The sequence below is a fragment of the Dermacentor silvarum genome, unplaced genomic scaffold (genome assembly GCF_013339745.2).
Source record: "Dermacentor silvarum isolate Dsil-2018 unplaced genomic scaffold, BIME_Dsil_1.4 Seq2723, whole genome shotgun sequence".
NCBI lineage: Eukaryota > Metazoa > Arthropoda > Arachnida > Ixodida > Ixodidae > Dermacentor > Dermacentor silvarum.
Genome location: NW_023605963.1, coordinates 1 through 22,915, shown reverse-complemented (window position 1 = coordinate 22,915; position 22,915 = coordinate 1). Strand labels below are relative to the sequence as shown.

At 44.6% G+C, this 22,915-nt stretch overlaps 1 protein-coding gene and 1 long non-coding RNA gene across 2 annotated transcripts; one reads left to right on the top strand and one right to left on the bottom strand.

The window, feature by feature from the left end:
- The first annotated feature begins 1,727 nt into the window (after positions 1-1,727).
- LOC125941775 (uncharacterized) lies at positions 1,728-16,813 on the top strand. Its single transcript, XR_007464597.1, has 3 exons — positions 1,728-1,809; positions 7,147-7,262; positions 16,743-16,813. It is a non-coding gene; the product is annotated as an uncharacterized LOC125941775 (long non-coding RNA).
- LOC119434845 (tigger transposable element-derived protein 4-like) lies at positions 9,212-11,253 on the bottom strand. The gene is made up of 2 exons (XM_049659613.1): positions 9,654-11,253; positions 9,212-9,609 (listed from the first exon to the last, which is right to left on the bottom strand). Exons 1-2 carry the CDS (start codon positions 10,827-10,829, stop codon positions 9,577-9,579), a joined length of 1,209 nt encoding a protein of 402 aa, XP_049515570.1. The 5' UTR covers positions 10,830-11,253; the 3' UTR covers positions 9,212-9,576.
- Positions 16,814-22,915: the final 6,102 nt, after the last annotated feature.

Genomic DNA, 22,915 nt, shown 5'->3' with positions numbered 1-22,915 from the left:
CTCGCCCTCCCTCTAAACTCCCTCGTAGCTCTCTCACCTTCGACTCCGTGCGCACATCTCCGTGCCGCCCGCCGCCGTGCTGGCGCCAGCTTATTTTAGCCGCCCCCTGAAGTTTCGTTTTCTGCCGTTATCGGGAAGCGAGCGTTTGCGGGCGTGGCAGTTTCGTTGGCCCGACTGTGCCTCCGCCGCTGCTTCCCTCTGCGCTGCTGCCGCAGCGTGCAAGGTCAACATGTGACTAGAAAATAGAGAAGGGTTCACTGCCATTTTATCCGCGTGGCTGAGACGTCGGCACTAGTGTGTGCTAGAACACTCTAGTCGGCACGTACACGCTTGTTCCGGCGCGATGCAGAAACGGCGACCTTGCAATTTGAGAGGGGGAAATTTGCGCCGCGGGTTCTTTTTTTTTTTTCCCATTCCTTCGCGCGTGGCATTGAGAGGTCTCCCCTGAGCTTTTGCTCTATGGCGGTGTCGGAGCAATGCCGGTCGGAGGCGCCGCCGCGTTCTTTGGCGCGCTGCTAAGAGCATTGTCGGTGCGCGGTATGTTCGAAATAAGCGTATTCGAATTAACGAGATTCGACTGTAGCTAAATTAAAGAGCCAGAGGTGAACTCACTCAGGCACATGTACGTAAAAAGCATTTATTTCTTGAAGCGCTACTGCTTCAAACTCTTCGCGCCCAGTCGCGGAGTCCGCGCTGTCCGGCGCCGCGCCTCCGCACCAAAAGAGAAGGAGAGAAAGCGCGTGACTGCGCGCTGTTCTCTTTCGCGGCCGTCGGTGGGGCGGCGTTTATTCGTATCAACCGACGCAGGCTGAAAATCGATTCGTAACAACCATTCTCTAGCACGTTGCAAAATAAGTGGGCTCGGCCGGGACCACAGAAAAATTCGTATCATCCGGAAATTCGTATTAGCCGTGATCGTATCATCGAGCTTTTACTGTATTACCGCTAGTAACTCGCTTACTCTTGCGAAGCGTCATGAAACATTCAGCTTCGACCATTGGTGCGCCATCGGTGTAGTCCGTCATTTATTGTGTGTACATAGTGCGCATATATTCAAGTGAGCGCCCATTCACTTATTATTGATACGTCAGCGATAGAGTGGCCATAAGTTTTCCCGCCATTTGGGATATATCCATATAAATAACGTGCGCGAAGCTTACTATGACAGGAACCGGCGCTACTCCCTTGCCTCACCCTTGCCGACGTTCTGTTGATGAAGCCCTTTCTTTGAAGGCTAGTGATACAATGCTGGCGGATGAGCAAATTCCTGTATCCTCGAGGAAAGCCGTACATCTCGAAGTGCCGGTAACATGCTCAGACAGTCGCAGCAGCTGTCCGCGAACTTGGCCACACAGATTCATTCCATTCCTTAACATGCCAGTCACTATTTTTGCAGCCAACTACTGCACACGTCTTCAATCCACATGATTCAATCTAGAATGATTAGAGCACAGTGCGTTAGTGAAAAATCAGTTGCATTTCCGACAGCTGATCGCACAGAAGCAAGGTAAAAGCGGTAATGGTTTCGTATTCGTGCGCGGTCGCTGAGGAGAGGTATGGTGCGCTGCCGTGAGCGCCATCTCGTTTCTATAAAACAAACTGCTCCGCGAAAAGGGTCAATAGATGTAAACTAGACGTCGTTAAATGTCATGGATATTTGGTCTTTTGTGGTACATCCAATGAATATTTGTGGTTTGCCGGGACATAATTGATTGCTTTTTACTTTTTTCTACAGACCTGAGGACACACACCTTGACAAGGATACTTGTCGGAAAGAGCGTTTGAACATACTATACTACACCAAAGAAGGTAAATGTAGCATCTTTATTCCTCTCTCTAGAACTTTGTTACTGTTTGGCCGTCAGTCGTGTCTCTCCTCCATAGAGAGTAGCGCATGTACGCAACTCTCCGCCTCCCAAGCGAGTAGATAGGTGACAAGTAACTGGCAGCACAGCAAACAAAGATTTAATATGTACAGGAACGGCAAAAGCACGCGGCACACAAAACTAAAACTATAATCCAACCAGAAATACTCAATAGAAAGTACAAGACTAACTAAATACAACACTACTGAAAAAAAAAACTATCATTTCCGGAGCCTAGCTTCGTCATAACGTCTCTAAGTCAGTCCTAGCCCTGACTCGACACAGTCTGACCACCCTGGTCCCGGCCTAATTGCGTCGCAACATGGAAGTGCGGGTTCTTACAGACCGGCATTTCGAAGTTCCTGTTGAGCCCCCGTCGATCTCATTCGAAGCTTTGTGGGTGCCGTAAGTGCTGATGCCTCGCGGTTCCGTCGACCTGGCCGAGTACGTGGCTGGAGCTCCGGTAGCCGCCGCTGACGTGTCACTCGCCGGGTTAGGCCTCGCGTCTTGTTCGTTCGGGTTGTCGATGATGCCGTAAATTGCCGACGACTCGCGGTTCCGTTGACCTGGCCAAGTACGTGGCTGGAGCTCCGGTAGCCGCCGTTGACGTGTCACTTGCCTACTGACATGTTCTTCGCCCTCCGACGATCTGCGTGGCGGCCCGGTGCCCCGGTGATTATCGGTTGAACGGGCTTGGCCGAGGAAGAGGGATTCTCGAGAAGAAGACCGGAACCACCGTGAGCAGCAGTAGCCGGTCCCAGGAGCTTCGTCCGGACGTCTCCGAGGACTACAGCTACACCTGGGCCTTGCCAGTCTCACGACTTCGTGGCCGGGTCCTCCGCTCTCCCGTCGTCAGAGCATGGCTGACGAGGCGACCTTCCAGCTCAAGAGCCACGTCGATAATCCCCGAACCGTGCTGTTTCTCCCTCGATCACAGCTCGGTTCACGCGCCGCGCGCTGTTCGGAACGCTCCGTTTATATCGTCCTCTTCTTTTCTTGCCACAGGCGGCCTCTTACATGTGACAGTAAAACATATTTTTTCATATGTTTATACTTCATGGCAGCTTTTTCTTGTGTGCAGAAAAACTTGCGAACTCGAATCTGTCAAAAAAATTTTGCAGCTGTTGTCATGTGCCTTGGGATCATCATGGTCTTTCCTAGTGTCAGACAGTCATGGCTTTCTCAAATGAGAATTCTTAATGTTGTTTGTTCAGGCAATTAGGTCTGAAGCAACAATTTTTCACACGCTTGTAATCAGTAAGACATATTAATGCAATAGCGTTAAGGGCCCCGTGTCGCAGAAAATTTGGCGTCGGTGCAAACGCCGGCGTCCGTGGCAGAGAAAATCATCCCGAACCACCCCGTACGCTGGCCCTCCACGTGGCGCAGGGGCGTTAATGAAGAAAACTGAATTTCTCAAAGAAAAATCTGAAAAACCGTCAGAAAAGTCGTAAAGTATGACTTTACAACCTACAGACATGATAGCGTCGGATTGTAATTTGAATGTATGAAAAAACATAATTCTGTTACGAGGAAACACAAACCCCTTTTCCAGCATTTCTACCTTAAACAGCAGCGCACCCGGGTATATTACTTGCAAGAACACCATTGAGATAGCGTTCGCCTCTTCGGCAGGTGAAACTGGGACTTAGCCTTCCATTGCGTTCTGGACATGTGCGCGCCTCGGGGCAACAGCAAACAATTAATAAAATAATAAAAAAAGGTCCTAGGGCCTTAACATTTTCATTAAGACATCTTAGCTTGCCCCTGTAAAAATGTCTTCCCAGCGATGCATTTGTGTTTAAAAGTGAAGCCGACTTTAAGGAGAATGATGTAAGCTTGGTTTTTGTTAGCTGGCTTTCCCACATTGTGTGTTGCAGTGAAGTCTACTTATAAAGAAAAATGCAATTTGAACGGGGCCCCATAATGCTATCACGTTCCACTCTTAAAGGCGAAACTTAAGCGTCCGCCAATTTTTATATGCTAAGCATTTCTTGGAGATCATTTGCCACTTTTACAGTATCTATCTATCTATCTATCTATCTATCTATATCTATCTATCTATCTATCTATCTATCTATCTATCTATCTATCTACTATCTATCATCTATCTATCTATCTACTATCTATCTATCTATCTATCTATCTATCTATCTATCTATCTATCTATCTATATCTATCTATCTATCTATCTATCTATCTATCTATCTATCTATCTATCTATCTATCTATCTATCTATCTATCTATCTATCTCTATCTATCTATCTATCTATCTATCTATCTATCTATCTATCTATCTATCTATCTATCTATCTATCTATCTATCTATCTATCTATCTATCTATCTATCTATCTATCTATCTATCTATCTATCTATCTATCTATCTATCTATCTATCTATCTATCTATCTATCTATCTATCTATCTATCTATCTATCTATCTATCTATCTATCTATCTATCTATCTATCTATCTATCTATCTATCTATCTATCTATCTATCTATCTATCTATCTATCTATCTATCTATCTATCTATCTATCTATCTATCTATCTATCTATCTATCTATCTATCTATCTATCTATCTATCTATCTATCTATCTATCTATCTATCTATCTATCTATCTATCTATCTATCTATCTATCTATCTATCTATCTATCTATCTATCTATCTATCTATCTATCTATCTATCTATCTATCTATCTATCTATCTATCTATCTATCTATCTATCTATCTATCTATCTATCTATCTATCTATCATCTATCTATCTATCTATCTATCTATCTATCTATCCGCCTACATCTTGGTGCTCTCATGGCCTTTAGTTAAGTTGGTATTTACCAAAATGGCATAGTATGACAAGTGTGTATGACGAACATAAATGATAGGTCATGACATGAATATCATGACATGTGTGTCATGTAGGTCGTGACACAGCTGCCTACGTCTTGGTGCTCTCATGACTGTTTTGTAACTTGGTAGGTACCAAATTGGCATAGTATGACAACAGTGCATGACGAACATAAATGATAGGTCATGACATGAATGGCATGACATGCGTGTCATGTAGGTCATGAAACAGCTGCTTAAATGACAATGACCCAGTGAAAAAACATGAACACTCAGAAACCACTGAAAGGGGTTCGGACGTGGGTACCAAGGGAAGGAAACACTAAAGGATTATGGTAGAAGTCATAGTCATGGGCATGACTCTGCAAAAATGACAATGACTCAGCAAAAAAAGATTAACACTCAAAAACCACTGAAATGGGTTCGGACGTGGGTACCAAGGGAAGGAAACACTAAAGGATGGTGGTAGAAGCCATAGTCATGAGCATGACTCAGCAAAAAAGACAATGACTCATCAAGAAAATATTAACACTCACAAACCACTGAAATGAGTTTGCACATGGGTACTAAGTGAAGGAAACACTAAAGGGTGGTTGTAGAAGCCATAGTCATGACCATGACTCAGCAAAATTAATAACACAAAAAACCACTGAAATGAGTTCTGATGTTGGTACTAAGTGAAGGAAACACTAAAAGATAATGGTAGAAGTCATGTTCATGAGCATGACTGAGCAAAAATTACAATTACTCAGCAAAAAATAACACTAAAAAAACACTGGAGTGGGTTCGCACATGGGCACTAAGTGAAGGAAACACTAAAGGATGATGGTCGAAGCTATAGGCACGATTGCGACTAAAGCTTTCGCCTTAAGGTCTCTTAGGGCTAGCTAAAGGGACACCCGGCACCGCGAGTTCGCGGTGCCATTGCTCATACGCAGCCTGCTCTTTGGCAGAACGCACCCAGCGCGGCCTTCCCATCTGGGTGCCGAAACTGATCTGAGGCAAGGGAAGCCCGGCGAAGCGCGTGCCAACCCCTTCCCTTCCCTTTCCCTCCTCACGACACACCAAACAACCCTAATTGGTCGGATTTCATTCTTCCTTTCTTTCCTGTCCCTGGCTCATACCAACATATCCAATGCGGGTATGTGCCACACGTGATATTATCATCGTTAATTATGACGTAAATGACGAGCATGTGATGTTATTGATTTCATGACCCATCACTCATGCTAGTCATACATTTGTACCCTTCCATGCGAATTTTGGTATATACCAAGTGAACGAGACGAGAGTTTTCGACAGGTTTTCGATAGGGTTTTAGCGTGACACCACCACCACCGCCGACACTTGTGAGGCAGTACAAGCTTCGCTTGAATATTGTCATTTAGTATTAATTCCAGTTTTGTCATTGTGACTCTCAAAGCATGTGGAAGTGACTTGCAAAGAATGAGGAAAACTAGTAGCACAAACAGTGGTCTCCAAGATGCAACATTCCAGGTAACAGAGCGAGTGAGCTTCTGTCAAAAGCCTTTCATGGGCTAAGACCAAGCTTTCAGTTTGAAAGAATTTGCTGTGGGCTTAGTTAGGTGCATACTTGACATGCTAGTAAGAAAGAATGAAACGCACAACTGTGGCAGCCATGACAAAAGACCCTCAAGAACCACTACAAGCAGGTGTTTTGGTTCAAAATTTACGTCAAATCTGCTCGCTACACTTGAAACACTTAAGATGAGAGGATCTGGCTAGGTCGTTCGAATTAGGCTGAAGCCAAGAATATCTTGGTAGTTGAGAAGCGTCAATGAAATTTGATGAGAGTCGATGTTGGTTGATGCTTGTGCCAAAAATCGGTTGGAAACTTGTTCCTTGTGGTTCAGGCCTAATGGATCCCATACAGTGAAATCATATTCCAGTGTTAGTCTAACTTGCCCTTTTAAGTTATTCTAGGAGCTTTTCACGTATTATTGTACTAAGTTCTGTAGTCTTCCCGCTCTTGGCTACTACATTGTGCATTCTGGGATCAATTGGAAGAAAATAATTCCCATCAATATAGTTGTTCTGCAAGGTAATGTGGCAAATATGAACAAGCATTTCTGATTTTAGGTTAGACAAATTGCCTAAAAGCTGTCACTGATATATTTTGGTGTTGCACTTGTTGTCATCAGTTTTCTTGTTTTCTGTGATGTAAAAGTAGAGTTGATGTATCTGAGTCAGCTCAAGGCAGCTGATCTGGTTTTGCGGTTTGGTAATTGTAGAAATTTGTTTTCTGGGGGTCTAGCCAGTTATGATAAGCAAAAATTTCAAGCTTGGAATCTGATTCGGACATTGTTTTTGTGCGATAAGGACAGTGTCAGTATACCTTCTGAAAGCAGTTTGTACAGCAAGTTTATTTGCTTGTGCATCATACTCTGTTTTCTGTTGTTTTGCAGAAGCAGACGTATACTTGCATGATGTCTGTGGCAAGGCACAGGTTGTCTTCTCAACATACCAGCAGCTTGACCACCCAGGAATTTGGTCTGTTGGTGATGCCTTCGTTTTTTCAAAGGTCTGAATATGCAAAATACTTGCCTCACTTTGGCTTAGGGTGACCACCCGTCCCGTGATTCACGGGGCTGTCCTGCATTGAGGGCTATTGTTCTGCGTCCCGCTAGAGATAAAAAAATCTTCAAAAATGTCCCGCATTTCACTTTTTATTATTATTGTTCAGCAGCACCTTGAGTTCAGCTGCATATGGCCACCCTGTTTGACGATGTGTTAGCTGCAAGCACTCCAAGCTTCTGAAAAAGTCAGCTAGCCGCCAGGTTCACGGTGGCAACGAATGCTTCTGGCACCAGCTGTGCGCGCCGTCCAGCCGTCTAGACGTGGTTCGTCCCGCCGTTTTAGAGGTGGTTCCATCTGACAAGAAATATGACTTCAAGAAAGTAAAACAGGTGTCTAGTACTTCCCAGGCTCTTAATCAGTAACATGTGGAAACTAAGCCACAGCTGTTTTGTGAGTGATTATTTTTTGAGTTGCCGTATTTTTATGTTGATATTCGGAGCACATTAGTGATGTTAAAAATAATTTTGTTTACACAGATATGTATTCGAACTTCAACTCGTATCAGTTAGTCGATTTCTCTGTTTCAGAGGTGACAAAATATTGCAAGAGAAAATTTCTTGCCAAAAGCTAAAAAATAAATTATTGCAGTTAATTCCTCATCGTGCTGCGTCAATACCTCCCCGGTCGGCGTGTCCCGCATTTCGTTTGTAGGAAGGTGGTCACCCTACTTTGGCTACCTTATTGACTAGAATATAGGTACCCCTTTTTCTTCAAATTTCGGAATCTCAAACTAGAGGAGTGTACTTAAAATAAAATAATCTGGTTAGGATAGCCTACAAGTGTGGGATGCTAAACTTCATGTTAATGTGGTTTTCCATAAAACAGCAAGCAGTCAGCTTGAAATCTCTCTATAGATTGTCGTAGTTTTAAGTAGTAGAGTGTGCTGATGCATGTACTGTCTGTAATATGTTACCAAGGGGTCAAAATATTCATCTGTACTCCTAATTCAGTTCTCATAAACTGAATATATTGACTCGTGCAGTACATTGGCTGGCTGCAACACTGCACTGAAAACAAAAGGTTCTTCACATAAAACTGCGAGTCAAACAACTTGCGGTAGCAAGTTGAGTTCCTCCATGCACATTGTGTACTATGTGATCTCTCTTGCACAACCATGCTTGCTTTTTCTCATAAACCACTACCTCTGCTGAGGTGCACAGTGCAGATAATTTGTACTGTGCAGTTTGTGCAGAGAATTTGTGCAGATATTATGTACTTTGGTGAAACCTGTGGGTTTGAAAAGCGCTTGACGACAAAGGACACAACACACAGGGGAGTGCAAAGCCAGGAGGCCAGCTTGCTAAAACGAAGAATAGTTTCTTGATACAACACATTGAGGAATTGGAAGTTCCACTCACCACATCGAGATACCATGCGAAAAATTGTCCATGCCAGACGTTTGGGGGTGCAGTTCCTCAAATGGAAGTGCATAAAGTGATCGTGTTTACCCATGACGGTGCCGTGCTCTGAAGTTAACAGGGAACAGCTCCGACGAGGGCACTGTCACTCTGTGTGCTCTGACTTCCCACAGCCAAAGAGGAGGGGGATGTTGCTCTCACTCCAATGTTATTCACGCCATCTGAGCATTTACCGTAGCTGCGTAACTATAACCTCAACCCCCACCTTTGATACGCGACAGTTTAATGGAGAAAACAGACGTCATACAGTAATATGCGAGAGTCGAGCATCCCCAACAATCTAGCATGCACTCGGCGAAGAACAGTACAGTCGAATTCTGTTCATTTGATCCTGAAGGGACCAGTGAAACTGGTCGAATTATTCGGTGGGTCAAATTAAACAAAAGGCAGAAATAACATCAAACCATGTCATTGATTCACTTGGCAGTACAGTAAAAGCTCGTTAATTCGAATTTCACGGGGACACTTAACGAGTTCGAATTAACTGAAATTCGAACTAACGAAAGTGATTAAAGAAAGCCACATCTGATGACAAAAACAAGGTAGAGCACCTCTAGGTACATTTATTTGCAAAAAAAGTCCGTAATGGTTTTCTGCTTTTTGCCTCTGAAAGCGATTGCTGCTGCTTTATCTTCCAGAGCTCGAATGAGCCGGAAAGCATCGTCTTCGCCTTCTTCGAAACTGAAGAAAAGCCGGGCGTGATTTAGTCCGTCCATCACCTGTGCCAACGAAGGTCGTACCGGTGTTTCACCAACATCATCATCATCATCTTCATCATTCGCGTCGTCATCGTCCACGGCTGGGTTTTCGTCTTTGCCGACGACTTGGGCGATGATTTCATCATCGGTCACGGCACCGCACACCGCCGCGCAGCTGTCGACATTCACGTAGTCGCCGAAGTCCACATCGCCGAGCACCTCCCGTACATGAACCGGAGCGCGGACGTCCTCTTCAACTTCATTTGCGTCTGCGTTAAGGGCTCCGAAACCACAGTGCCGGAAACAATTCGCAATTGTTTCTGTGGTTACCTGATTCCAGGCACGCACAAGCATGTGCAGGGCTGTGAGCAGAGTGACGGTGTAGCTCTTCTCATTATCGGAGCACAGGAGCAACTTCTCGAGAACGTGGCGTCTATAAAAGCTTTTCAAAACTTTTATAACGCCCTGATCCATAGGCTGAAGAGCCGCAGTGGTGTTAGCCGGAAGAAAAACCAGCTCAATGGCTCTCAACTCGACTTCCACCTTGTGCGCCGAGCAGTTGTCGACGAGGAGGAGAATCTGCCTCTTGCCGAGCTCAAATTTTCGGTCGAGTTTCCTCAGCCACTGCTTGAAAAGCTCGCCCGTCATCCAGGCCTTCTTATTTGCTGCATAGTCGGCCGGCAGCGTGCGAATGTTCTTAAAACATCGAGGCTTTTGCGACTTCCCTATCACAAATAGGGGGAGCTTCTCGGTTCCAGTCATATTGGCCCCGAGCAACACCGTCACCCGCTCTTTGCAACGTTTGCCGCCTGCGCACACGTCCCCCTTGTAGGTGATCGTTTTGTCCGGCAAGAGTTTAAAAAACAAGGCGATCTCGTCGGCATTAAAAATATTGGATGGTGCGTACCTGTTCAGGTGGTCTAGTAGCGCACCATTCCGCCACACGGTGCAGGTTTCCGCGTCTACGGCTTTGGCTTCGCCGCACACACTGCGGAAAACGAGGTCGTGTCTGTCCCTGAAGCGGTGAAACCACCCGTCCGAAGCGGCGAAGTCGGAGACGTTCAGACGTAGCGCGAAATCAGCCGCCTTCGCTACAATGATGGGGCCACTCAATGGGATATCCTGGCTCCGTTTTTCCTTAATCCATGCGAGCAACGCTGCCTCCAGGTCCGGGTGCTTTGCTGTACGAATTCTCTTCCGATCCTTGGCGAAAGTTTCAGCCGCGTACGAGTCCTCAATAGTCTTCTTATTGCGGATGTAGGTCGACAGCGTGCTTCTCGGTATATCGTGCTTTTTGGCAATTTCATTCTTACTCCGCTTCCCTGCATCCACTTCCCGCAGAATTTCCACTTTTTCCTTCAACGTTTTGGCACGGTATTTTCCACGCGACGACATAGCGGCACGCGAGCAGTGTCGGTCTGCGACGGATGCGTACAGAACAAAAGAGAGGCTTAGAAGTTAGACGTTGCGATTGCACTGGCGACGGAGAGAATGGCCGATTTCGGGGTTGCCACCGAACGCACTGCGTATCCCGCTGTCCATGACGATGCGGCAGAGCATTTGCGAATAAACGCAAGTGCTGCCCCCTAAAAACACGCGATGATGATAGTGTATGTCGCGCCATCTGTCGCTTAACAGCAGAGACTGCGAGCTGGATACGGCGGCGCGCAGTTAGAATTATCCGTGGCGGGCCGGATTAGCATTCGAAATAACGAGCTTTTCAATACATGGGGCTCTATGGAGCATGGCCGGACTGTGCCACTTAGTTCGAATTATTCGAAAATTCGAATTAACGAGGTGCAAATTAACGAGCTTTTACTGTATTCACTTAAAGTAAACTTCGCCACAATACAGCTGTCTTTTGTAGTGAAGCATATTAAGTGGGGGAAAGGTGTCATTGTTACTGGACCATAGCACACATTCCTTAATTTACACATGCACGTGTACTATCACATTACCGTATTTACTCGATTGTAATGCAAGGGGTGACTTTTCATTGCATCCATCAAGAAAAAATAAAACCGCGAAAGAGGCGCGAGGGGTGACTTTTAGTTGCGTCCAGCAAAGAAATAAAGAAGAAACCGCTAAATTAACGCGCAACTACTGGATGCATGAAAAAGTCGCAGTTTTGCCCAAGAGGCGAACCATCAATGGAGATAGCAAATTAGTACAGAGTCAGTAGTTTTATCGGCTGTGTAAACTTGGACACATTCGCTTACTACTAACTGAATTAACAAGCATGGTGTCAGTGCGCACAACAAGCATGAATAGATCACGCTCAATGACCGCGCACAACTGCTGTCAGAACGCTCACGTGAGCAAGCGCGCCAGCAGCAGCGAGTGAAGGTTTGTGCGGTCTATCGCTTGAACGGAAACTGAGCGGCGAAAGCACAGTGCGTACAAAGGTAACAGCCGTGTGGAGATGGCTTTCAAGATATGGTGCGCGCGACAGCCCGCAGCTGCACAAAGTACAAGTACGCGGTTAATTGGTGGCAGAGTAGAAGCCGCGCCCCCTCCCTCCTGCGCTGCCTTCCAGCTTTCCTCCTTTCGCGTGGGAGATTGAGTCACCAGTTCTTGCACCCGGTCGCAAGATACACATTTGGTGCCACAGCTTAATGCCGCCTCCGCTCCCTCCCTCCCATCTCCCCACGACCTTTTGCACGACAGAAGACTTTGCGTTTGCTCTCCGCCGTGCGTTCGCCCTCCGTGAAAGCACGTGTCCATCGCGCGCTTTCACTCGCACATTGCACTCGTTGATCAGAATTCGATGCATCATTACACTTTTTATACAACTTGAATTTCGGTATTCGATTGTAACGCGAGGATCGACTTCAGGTAGCAAAAATCGGGAAAAAGGCTCCCATTACAATTGAGTAAATACGGTACATGCATGAGCAACGAGACACCTAATTTGCCTCCAATTCATTGATCCTGCAGAAGGACTGAACCCAGTCCATAGGAGCTGACATCAGCAGACACTTATGTTGGAAATTCTGTGTTGTACCGAGCCATGCATGAGTTTCAGGCAAGCATTTTCTTCAGGGAGTTTAAGGTCATTGCTTGAGCAGTATCCGATGTCCAGACGATACCTTTGTTCCGCAGCAGTCTGAGAGGCGCTGTGGCAGTGGACAAATTTGACAAAAAGTGTCAAACTTGGTTGAGCATTCCCAAGAAGCGGCTTACACCTGCCAATTGTGTTGGAGGCTGCATGCTTGTGATAGCAGTTACCTTGCCTGGGTCAGGCGCGATGCCACTGGAATTGACGATGACGCCGAGGAACTTGACCGATGAGATGCTGAAGTAACACTTCATGGCGTTAAAGGTAACCACCTGGTTGAGCTTGGTCAGGTTGACACAAGGGCAGTATCCTCCTGTCGCCTTTAGGGCCACTACAAGGCCTGCACACCATAGTGTGAGCTTGTCAACTGAACAGATGACACCTTCCCTCTCCAATTTGTCCAGTTTGGCTTTCAGCACACTCGTGAGCAGAATGGGTATGCACCCTGTGACCGTTAGGGAAAAGGGCATGGTTCCAGGCTTAGTGTGGATGTGGTAGTCTTCTGGCATTCTACGTAGTCCTGTGAACAGTGGCATTGTGGCTAGAGGTGGTGGCACGGGTGTCTGCTACAGTCAACAAAGTGGGCTATCCCGAGTGCGACTATCATGGTGTCGCCTAAGAGGGGCATGGTTGTCAACACCACCGACGAGGTGCAGTTTTTGGTTGATAAAACAGCCTCGTCAAGGCAGGGTGGAGGGGGACGTACCGAGCTAGTCCAATTTACAGAGGTCTGGACCGATAAGCTGTTCACCAGTGGCTTGGTCAAGCAAGGCAGGATATCGCAAAAACGAACGGTATACAATGAAAACCTCCACGCCTGAGTCTATTTCGATCTGAAGAGGGTAACTGTTCACCTGTACCACGACTGGCCGGCCTTGTTGCCTTGTGGCCGGCCTTGCGATGACTTGACAGAGAGCAGCTGAATGTAACTGAGGCACTTCATCTCGGGACGGCACGCTGATGTGAATTGACCCCGTTTTCAGCAAAGGTTGCAGGTCGTTCTTCAAGTAGGACACATGGAGTATGAATGCTGTTTGTTACCACAGTAACTGCACGAACTCTCTGGTTCACTTCGAGGCTGGTTGCGGTGCTGTTGGTTCTCTCTGCTTCTGGAAGCTTCCCGAAACCGTAATGCGGCTATCATTTTGGTTTGGTTCCATGACACGGTGTCCACATTGAGAGAGCCCAGCTGCGAGTTTCCATTCTGCAGCTTTTTGTTGTTTTCACTGTTTTCATGCTTTCTAGGTTGATTAAGCACGTCCTGGAGCGTCAATTTTCGGTTTTAACAAAGCTGGTCCGACAAGCGAGTGGTTGAGTAGGTCCACGACGAACATGTTGTGTATGAGGCGTTCTTCGACTGCTGCTGACATATATTTGCACTTTTTCACCATGTTCCAGAACGTTGTGTAGAAGGCGTCTACCATTTCCCCAGGCATCTGTGTACATCGATAGAACTGACTAGTTTCGTATACTTCATTGACCGAATGCACGAAGTGGCCCATGAGTGCCTCTTTGATGGCTTCGAAGGAGTGGTAGGCCTCGGTATTCGTCATGAGCAAAGCAAAAATGACCCGTGCTTGAGTACCCATTCAGTACAGGAGCGTGCAGACCTTGGTCTCTTTCGAAGTGGCACTCAGGCCCGACGCAAGCACATAGTCTTCGACTTGAAGTAGCCATGCTGGCCACTAACTTCGGTCATCGAACGTGAAAGGCGGTGGAGAGGGATGCTGGTGGTTGCCAACTAAGTTGCGGACAGCTCGATGTTCAATATTCCGACAGCATGAAGGGGCGTTGTTTGGAGCATGGTCTCCCGACTTCATTTTCTCTGCGCAATATATATGCATTTGGAGGGTGCCACCATCAAGTCACTGGGGGCATGTCTGTTCTGCCCTATACAGCTTCAGCCAAATGACGTGAACCAGTGTAAGCTGTAAGTGTAAGTTAAAAGTAAAATTTAGTGACATTACGAGAATTTGGATAAGAGGCTTGATGTACCAAAACACTTGAGCACAGCTTTTTATTGCGAGTAAAAGTCAGCTGTCTATACGGGTTTTACAGCGAAGATGTATATGCCTAGACAAAACATCCATCCATGCCCAGGAGGCCCCTCCACAGGAACCAGTGCACATGTGCAAAAAAGAAAAGAAGAGTTGGAGAGGAGTTAAGAGCGAGAGGAGAGGGAATGTCTAGGTCTTTCACCTCGGAGTAACACGTGTTGGTGACGTACATACACCCTCGCAGTGTCGACGTGGAGTGCACACGCGCCAAGTGTGAGGGAGGAAGGGGAGAGTTCCGTCTGGCGCGTAATTGGCTGCGCAGTTGGTGACATCGTTCCACTCTCGCAGTGGCGCGTGCATGCGTTATTCTTTCTCCGACATTGCAATGGTACAGCCACGTGTCATGCGTTCTCTCGAGGAGTAGTTCACGTACGAAGAACGGCGCTGCGAACAACGCCGGGAGTCCGCCTGCCGCCGTGCTGCCGACGCTAAACATGTCCGTGTCTTCATTGCTCGGCATAAAAGGGCATGTAAAGCGACACATAATTGCATAACACAGTTCAGAAACACTTTAATATATACAGTGATATACGGTGTTAAGGTGATAAACCATAACATAAACACCGTGGCTGCCCCTTTTTAGCTTCGCTGGTCAACCATCTCCACAGGGTGTAAGGGCCGAACATTTTTTTTATTCAGCCTTTCTCCTGGGTACAATGAGAGATTTTGCAGAACACCTCGGATGAGGCAAATGCTGGCCTCGTGGGAGAGCAGACTTGTTAAGACCCAAAAGTCAGTGTATACAATTGAACTGGTGGAAACGAACATTTCTTCTTGAGGTCGTGTGGTACCTTGTGCCATTATTTTCAGGCATTCTCTTTTATTAGCCATTACCACCTCTACTGCCAATGATGATGCCACCTTTCTGAGCTCTTTGTGCAAAAAAAAAAGAAAGTGTTTGTATGCAAAGGGTCTTTCCAATGTATGCACATTCCATCCTTTTCCACTACCGACATCTCTCATGACAAATGCTCATTTTCTTAAGCTTTGCATGTTCACTTCTTTGCTTACTGCCACAATGGTATATATATTGAGCAGCAAACCTGGCATCCGAATGATAATGTTGAAATTTAGATGAAATCTGTGAAGTGAGGTTGTGTGCATATGAAATTGGAGTTGTAAAGTGACTGTTCCTGACTTCAGCCTGCACATCTACAATGGAATCTCGTTGATACAATGCTGCATAATACATTTTTCGGAGTAATAAGTTTTTTCTTATATACCATTTCTTGTTCTTATATACGATTATGGTCGGATAATATCATTTTCAGATGATATGTTTTATTTTCCAGTTCCCATGAAGTTCGTATCAACAAGATTCCACTGTACATACATTCGCCTGTGCAACTGTGCACCCATTTGCAAAAAAAAAAAAAAAAAAAAGGTGTAAAGGCCAATTGGTCTTTACTTTCTTTGTGAATGGGTGTACATGAATGCCCACAGGTTTAGCCTTTTCTTTTGGGGAGTGGTGGAGAAGAAGAGTTTTATATATTAATGTAAATAAGGGAAAATCAGAAAGATTTGATGATTTCGAATGAAATGAAGTCCTCATTTCAATGTCACGCATTATGTTGGGGGCGCAGCAGAACACCATTAACTGGCTTAGTCAGAACCATGCCCTCTTATCAAAGTAAGATATAGTATTGGTAACAACAGAATGACACTGCATCTATATACAAATTAAAATGTGCATATAGTATTGCACCAAAATACATATGCAGCATGTCGACTTGATATACATGGTCAAGAAGTGTCCTTTCACTTTTTAAAGGTAGACGCAGAGACAGCAGTACTTAATATCAAGCATTGTTGCATATGCCAACATCAATGAATGCCACGCATTTTCTACAACGCTATCTATAGGGTTAAAATTGTTTTGACGTTTCTAGTGCTTCTGTAGTGTAAATGGGGCCAAAGCATTTGCTGTGATGGTTGGACCCTGCAAACACAAAAACATTTTGCAATGTATCACACCTAAGTGATATAGTAGATGTACCTTATTAAGGTTCTCTAGTACTGTGTCACTTGATGGGGCTTGTGTCATTCAATCTGTAGGACAAATCCTGAAAATTTATTTATTTATTTATTTATTTATTTATTTATTTATTTATTTATTTATTTATTTATTTATTTATTTATTTATTTATTCATTTATTTATTTATTTATTTATTTATTTATTTTTGCCATATCAGATGTATGACAGCAGCACTGGAAAGTTCTTTGATGTCCCACCCCAATACCAACTGGTCGGACGAGAGGTGAGAACATGTGACAGTTTACACTTTTTAAACTCTGAGAGCTCTGCCATCTTGCACTCTGCTCTTCGTTAAAAAAAAATTTGAGAAATTTAAGCATGTTCCTTCAAACCACTGCGAAATTAAGCATTTTAAGATGTGCTTTGTCACAGAGCACCTTGAATGTGACGGGGCACAATATTTCATGAGACAGCACATGACCCTTTTGAGGCATCAGTTACGTAGGTATCAGCAGCTTTCAAGTTTCTTTCCAAGTCATTCAGAGCAGGGGTAGATGTCTGAATAAATAATAAAAATAACAACAATAATAATAATTATTATAATCAATCAATCATAAATTATTTATTTGTTTACCGTGCCCAGAGATAACCCTAAGGTTCGAGCTCTGGTGCACGCATATGTAAAAAAAAGCTACAGTGGAATAGAAGTGAAAAAAAAAGCAATGAATAAAAAAGAACAGTTAAATAAATAAGAGTTGTTCATAAAAAGAGTGCACTTGAAGAAGAGTGTGCACAATGAATAAAAAGAACAATTATGAAAAAAAGGGTGGACATAAAAAGAGTCTACATAAAACAATTATGAAACGGAGAATGTACACAAACCAAAGTGCAAGGTAAATACAAACAAAAAAGGAGGAGAAAAGCAATTGAACAATGTGTAAAACTATAAAACAACAAGACAAGGCTTGGAAAAGAACAATGACAGCAAGTTATGAAAAATATAGAGATCATGAAAATAACCGTTATAAAGTCTCGGTATTCTGGAGACGGTTTAGTGTTGGTGATGACAGGCACGAACATAAAAGATCTATGTTCTCTAGTGATCTTGCACGGAATATGACACATGATACAGCTGAGGAGTTTGGGGCAGGTTAGGATACCATGAAGGAGTTTGAAAAGAAACATAAGGTCAGTGCGACTTTGTCGGCAGCAAAGTAAGGCCAGTGACAATAACCAAACAGTGCTAAAAGAAGGTCCAGTGTCCATGTTAGCAAAGCGGTGATGATATATGCTTAGAAAATTTCTCTGGGCTCGATCTATAATGTCACTGATGGATCTAGAAATGCCCTTCCAGACAACTGACGCATATTCGGTTTTAGGAATACAGGTTGTTGTGTACAACTTCCGGAACGGTGTAGGCGAATTTAATTCTCTCAGTAGTCTGTAAACAGAGCCAAGAGAGTGCATACCCCGCATTTCAACATGTTTAGTGTGAGCCGAAAAGTGTAAGGCTGTATCAAAAAGTACACTGAGATCATTGATCTCGCAGACCTTACACAATGGCACAAAATATACAAAATAAGAAAAAGAAATGGTTGCTGTGTTGCATGTAAATGTAATGACTTTGGTCTTAGCAGCATTCACTATTGCACCATTTAGAAAAAGAAAACAGCTCAGACTACAAAAGGGAGAGTTTTAGCTGAGCAATCCCTTATTTGGTCGAGCGGAACGCTTTGCTGCGCCACCTGTGGAACAAGGTTGGAGTTATTGTGAAAAGAATATAAATCAAGTGTGCTTTTGTTAGGCTACAAGTATTAAAGAAAAATACGTCTTTGTTTTAAATATCTAAAAAAAATCTTTAAAAAAATATAGGATTTCATATTACCAGTAGTTTTTGTTGCCTGCAGGCGAGCCAGCGCTGCATTTGAAGTTGACGCCTATGACATGCCACTGCTGCTTGTGCTAGTGGTGGTTGCCTTGTTTGTTTCGCAAAAGTGCTGGTTCGCTGTGCGCGCTCAACTGGAGTGGAGAGAGGAAACAAGCGAGCGAGCGGCCCGCTCGATAAACATGCTGGCCGCTCCAGCATACCGAACATGTGCAGTGGCGTTTCAGCTTGCCCGCTGGGCCTGCTGGCCCTTGTGGGCCAGCAGGCCCAGCGGGCAAGCTGAAACGCTATAACTCAGCTATAACTCTTTAATGAGAATATCTAAGCGTGTTCCAATAAATTCCAGGTGTATTAAGATGACCAAGAACAATTACTCTGTGCTTGCTATGGAAAGATATTACGCTTTCAATAGAAGAGATGGCCTCACGAAACAAGACAGGGGGAAATATTCGACAGTACATAGAAATATCCAATGAAGAAATTTTCACAGCGCACTAGGCTGACTTCTAGCCAAAACTGCTCCTGTACACTTTCTGTGTCATTGCGCCGAGCACATCTCGGTGAACTGTCAACAACAATCAGTCCGCCACCGCCTTTCTGTGTAGATGCACAGAAGCCCCGGTCACTGCAGAAGACATTGTAGTGTGGTGTAAACAGTCTCAATAGGAAATTTCACTGCAGAGCCAAGTTTCGAAAATAACAAAAATAGGAAAAGAATAGAAAATGACATTGCAGAAAAATTTACGCGATTGGGTGCGAAGTCCACAAGCATTTTGGTAAAAGATGTCCAAATTACATGCCACTTTGATTCTTGGGGGTTATCTTGGTTGCATAAAGTATGTTGTCATGTAGCATCCCACGGAATCACTTAGAACAGGCATCCCATTGGCCGCATTGACGGGCGATTCGGGCATTTAAGGGCTTGATCATTGATGGCTGCATAAAAAGAACAATACAGCTCAAATTTCGTTCTATGTTGCCGGCAGGAGAGGGGAGAGATATTTAAGGTCTTAAAGTGCTTTGTCAGGTTGGAAGAGGTTGTTTCTGGGCTCAACTTAGTAACAAAAATAGCCTTAAGTCGTAGCAGTTGTTAAGCTACCGATAACGTCCAAGTCTTCAGGGCTCCAACCGAGGCAGGACTCTTGTTTTTTTGTTTAGTCTTGGGGATTTTTCAGCGGCAGAAGCGAAAGCAGGTGGGAAAATGGCAGCTCGTTGTTCAGTTGTGCGTTGGAGTACATATTGCGTTGAGGCAGAGGTAAAAGAAGTAGAAGTCCTTCCGAAGCTTACAGCATCTTCCCAGGCATGGCAGTTGCATGTTGCTTCAGCTCGTCGCTCAGGCAACGAACCTCTGCTCGAAGGGAGGCAACGACTTGTGTCTATTGCTTCACGCCATGGGAATGGTCCTTGCGAAGGTGTTCATTTTCATCGCACAGTTGGAAAACTTCTTTGCTCAGGAATAACATTCCCTCTAGCATTTCAAAAAGGAAGCGGTGCAGACTGAGCATGTTGCTGCTAATGCTAAGGCCACCCAGTGAGGCACAAGAGAAGAAGGGGACACCGGTTTGGGAACTATAAAGCTGCAGGGAGCACACCACCGGGTCGTCGTCACTAGGCATCACACCCTACTGTGTTAAGTTACATAACTTGCAGCAATAGGTGTGCAATCTGGACTTCGAATTGAATTCGGGGATTTTACATGCCAAAACCACGATTTGATTCCGGGATTAATTTTGCCCACCAGGGGATCTTTAACATGTCCCCAATGCATGGGACACGGGCATTTTTGCATTTTTGACCCCCAACGAAATGCGGCTGCGGCGGCTGGGATTTCACCCTGCAACCTCTTGCTTAGCAGCGCAACACCATAGCTGCTAAGCCACCGCAGCAGGTCACGATCCGGACTTCAAAAGCTCTAATTTGTTGTCTACACGCTTCGCATGTACTCGTTTTTCACAACTTTCACAACAAAAGAACTGCTGTTTTCCTATAAAAGGGCACGAGCAAAGCAAGCATGTGTCCTTACAGGATGCCATGCTGCGGGATTATATAATAATAATAATAATAATGTCAGGATGGTCTAGTAATGAGCGTAGTCTAATTTTAAAAAATTTAAAAAAATTAATTATGGAGTTTTACGTGTCAAAACTACCACCTGATGATCAGGCACGCCGATGTGGGGGACTTAGAATTAATTTGGACCACCTGGGGTTCTTTAACGTGCACCTATGTCTGAGTACATGGGTGTTTTCTGCATTTCGCTCCCATCGAAATGCGGCCGCCTTCCTATCGATGTTTTAATATTTACATTTTAATTATTTAGCGTTTTAAAAATGAAAACATTTCTTCCATGCCGTATGTAACATTTTAAATTTGCTTCATGTGGAAGGTCACTTCTTCCCCTCCTTGGTTGCCGTGACTATGAAACAAAAAAGAAGGTAAGAAGGGCTTGAGCTTTGATGTGCATTCCTGTTTTTTTTTTGGAGAGCATGTGCTTTGTAACCTTCTTTGGCTTAGCTTCTGCACAGTATGCATAAACGCACAGTGGTAAAAGTCGCAGGAATTTTCATGGATCTCGGATTTTTTTTTTTTTTGCGCACGCACAATATGGAATGTACCATATAAAATCTGTTCAACATTGATGGCAGAGCTGGTGATTTTTGCTTAACCTTCATCTTATCTGCATACCTCTTGGGTCTTGTGGCCAAAAACTTTTTCCCCCCCAGAAGATTAGTGAAAAGATGCCAAGGCCCAGGCTGAGGACCCTTGATGCCTTCGCTGGCTGCGGTGGTACGTTTGAATTGAGCTCACTTTTGTGACAACTTCGCTTGACTAACCATGTGTGTGTTCATCTGAGCATGAGGTGATGGGTGATGAGTGTAGTGTGGGAAGAGTAAGAGATTTGTATGCTATTTAAATGAACTACATAATGAAAACGGTTATGCGTGCAGTCCAATAACTTCATGCGTTTCAAATAGGTCACTCTGAATTATATATGTGTTATTTATCTGGCCTTTAACGATTTCACATCATTTCTATGAGGACAGAAAAAACATATAGAGTAATTGGAACAAAAAAATTTTTTTTTTATTGGGTATGTATATGTGTTTACTTTTTTTTGAAGTTTTAAATGTGGCCCAGTGGGCATAATTAGTCTCATGCACAGATTCAGGCTAGTTTTAGCTTGTACCTAATTAAAAAAAAATAGCCCCTCCCCTGTCGAGGAGATAGGGTAAGCAAAGCATGTCGTGTGTTTCTTCGGTGTTCCTCCGAACGAATTGCACTGACGAGTACCACGTTGTGCTCGAACCACAATCAGTCACACGCTCTGCAGCTGGCTCCGAAGTTCCGGTTGAGAAACTCTCGTTGAAACCTGGCCGTCGCACCAGGGAAGTTGGCGCTAGCGTTGCCGAGGCGTGCACCACCGTTGTCGGGTTCCTGGAGGGGAAGACGACGCTGACGTTTGGCCTAAACATCGTGCTGCCGCAACTTGGTGTCTGTGGCTCTTCACCGACGTTTGGCCTCAACATAGTGCTCCCTCAAATCAGGGTTCGCAGCTCTTCACGGATGATTTGCCTGGGCTTCAAAGCCCTCACGCTAGAATCGGCACGTTGATGATGAGCCCTTTCCTGACCATGTTCATTCTGGATGGATTTAATTGAAATTTCTTCAAAATGAAATCTGGCTGTTACGTAAGACAATAAATGGCTCATACCGCCTCAAGCAATGACTCACACCCCGTAAACGCGGCCTCCCCATTACGATGACAGAAGAGAAGTGAAATTCTACGCTGGAATGATTAGTGGCAACGCAGCCAGCTGTGGAAGCAGACAACGATGACGAACATGGGAGCAGTGGCACAAGCATGTAACGAGCACATGCCTTGTGCCTGGGCAGCTTTGAGAGCAACTGGTTTTTTTTAGTGATTCATTGCCGGCACAGGCTAGCATATACAAGCTTCACTTGAAAAATGGTGTTTAAGGCACCTTAATCATGCAGCAACACATGTACTCTGCATAGAACAGTATTTATTAACCATGGTCTGTAGATTTATGCAGTTCCTTGAGACATTTCAAGGGGGTCCATGACACTGCTTCACAGGTGCACCATACATGAGCATGGTCTATTGAAAGAGCAACACATCTGGTGAGATATTTGTGACAACATATTCTTGTGAGGTTGCACTTCCTACAAGAATTTATATTGGAATAAAGACAGGAAGGAAGAGCATGTTAACTGGACTGGCTTGGCTGTCTTCATTAAAACCTGACATGAGCACCATCACCATTCTTATTGACCATTTACCGTGAGTGGCATACAAAGCACCTAAAACATAACCCTTGCACTGTGAAACACGACATGATTTTTGTTGCTATGGTTCTAGCATGTTCTTAATCTTTGGCCTGCTCACAGGTTTTCGTGGATACATTGGGGTTCAAGTGCGTTTATATATACATATACAGTAAAAGCTCGATGATACGATCTTGGGCTATACGATTACGAATTTT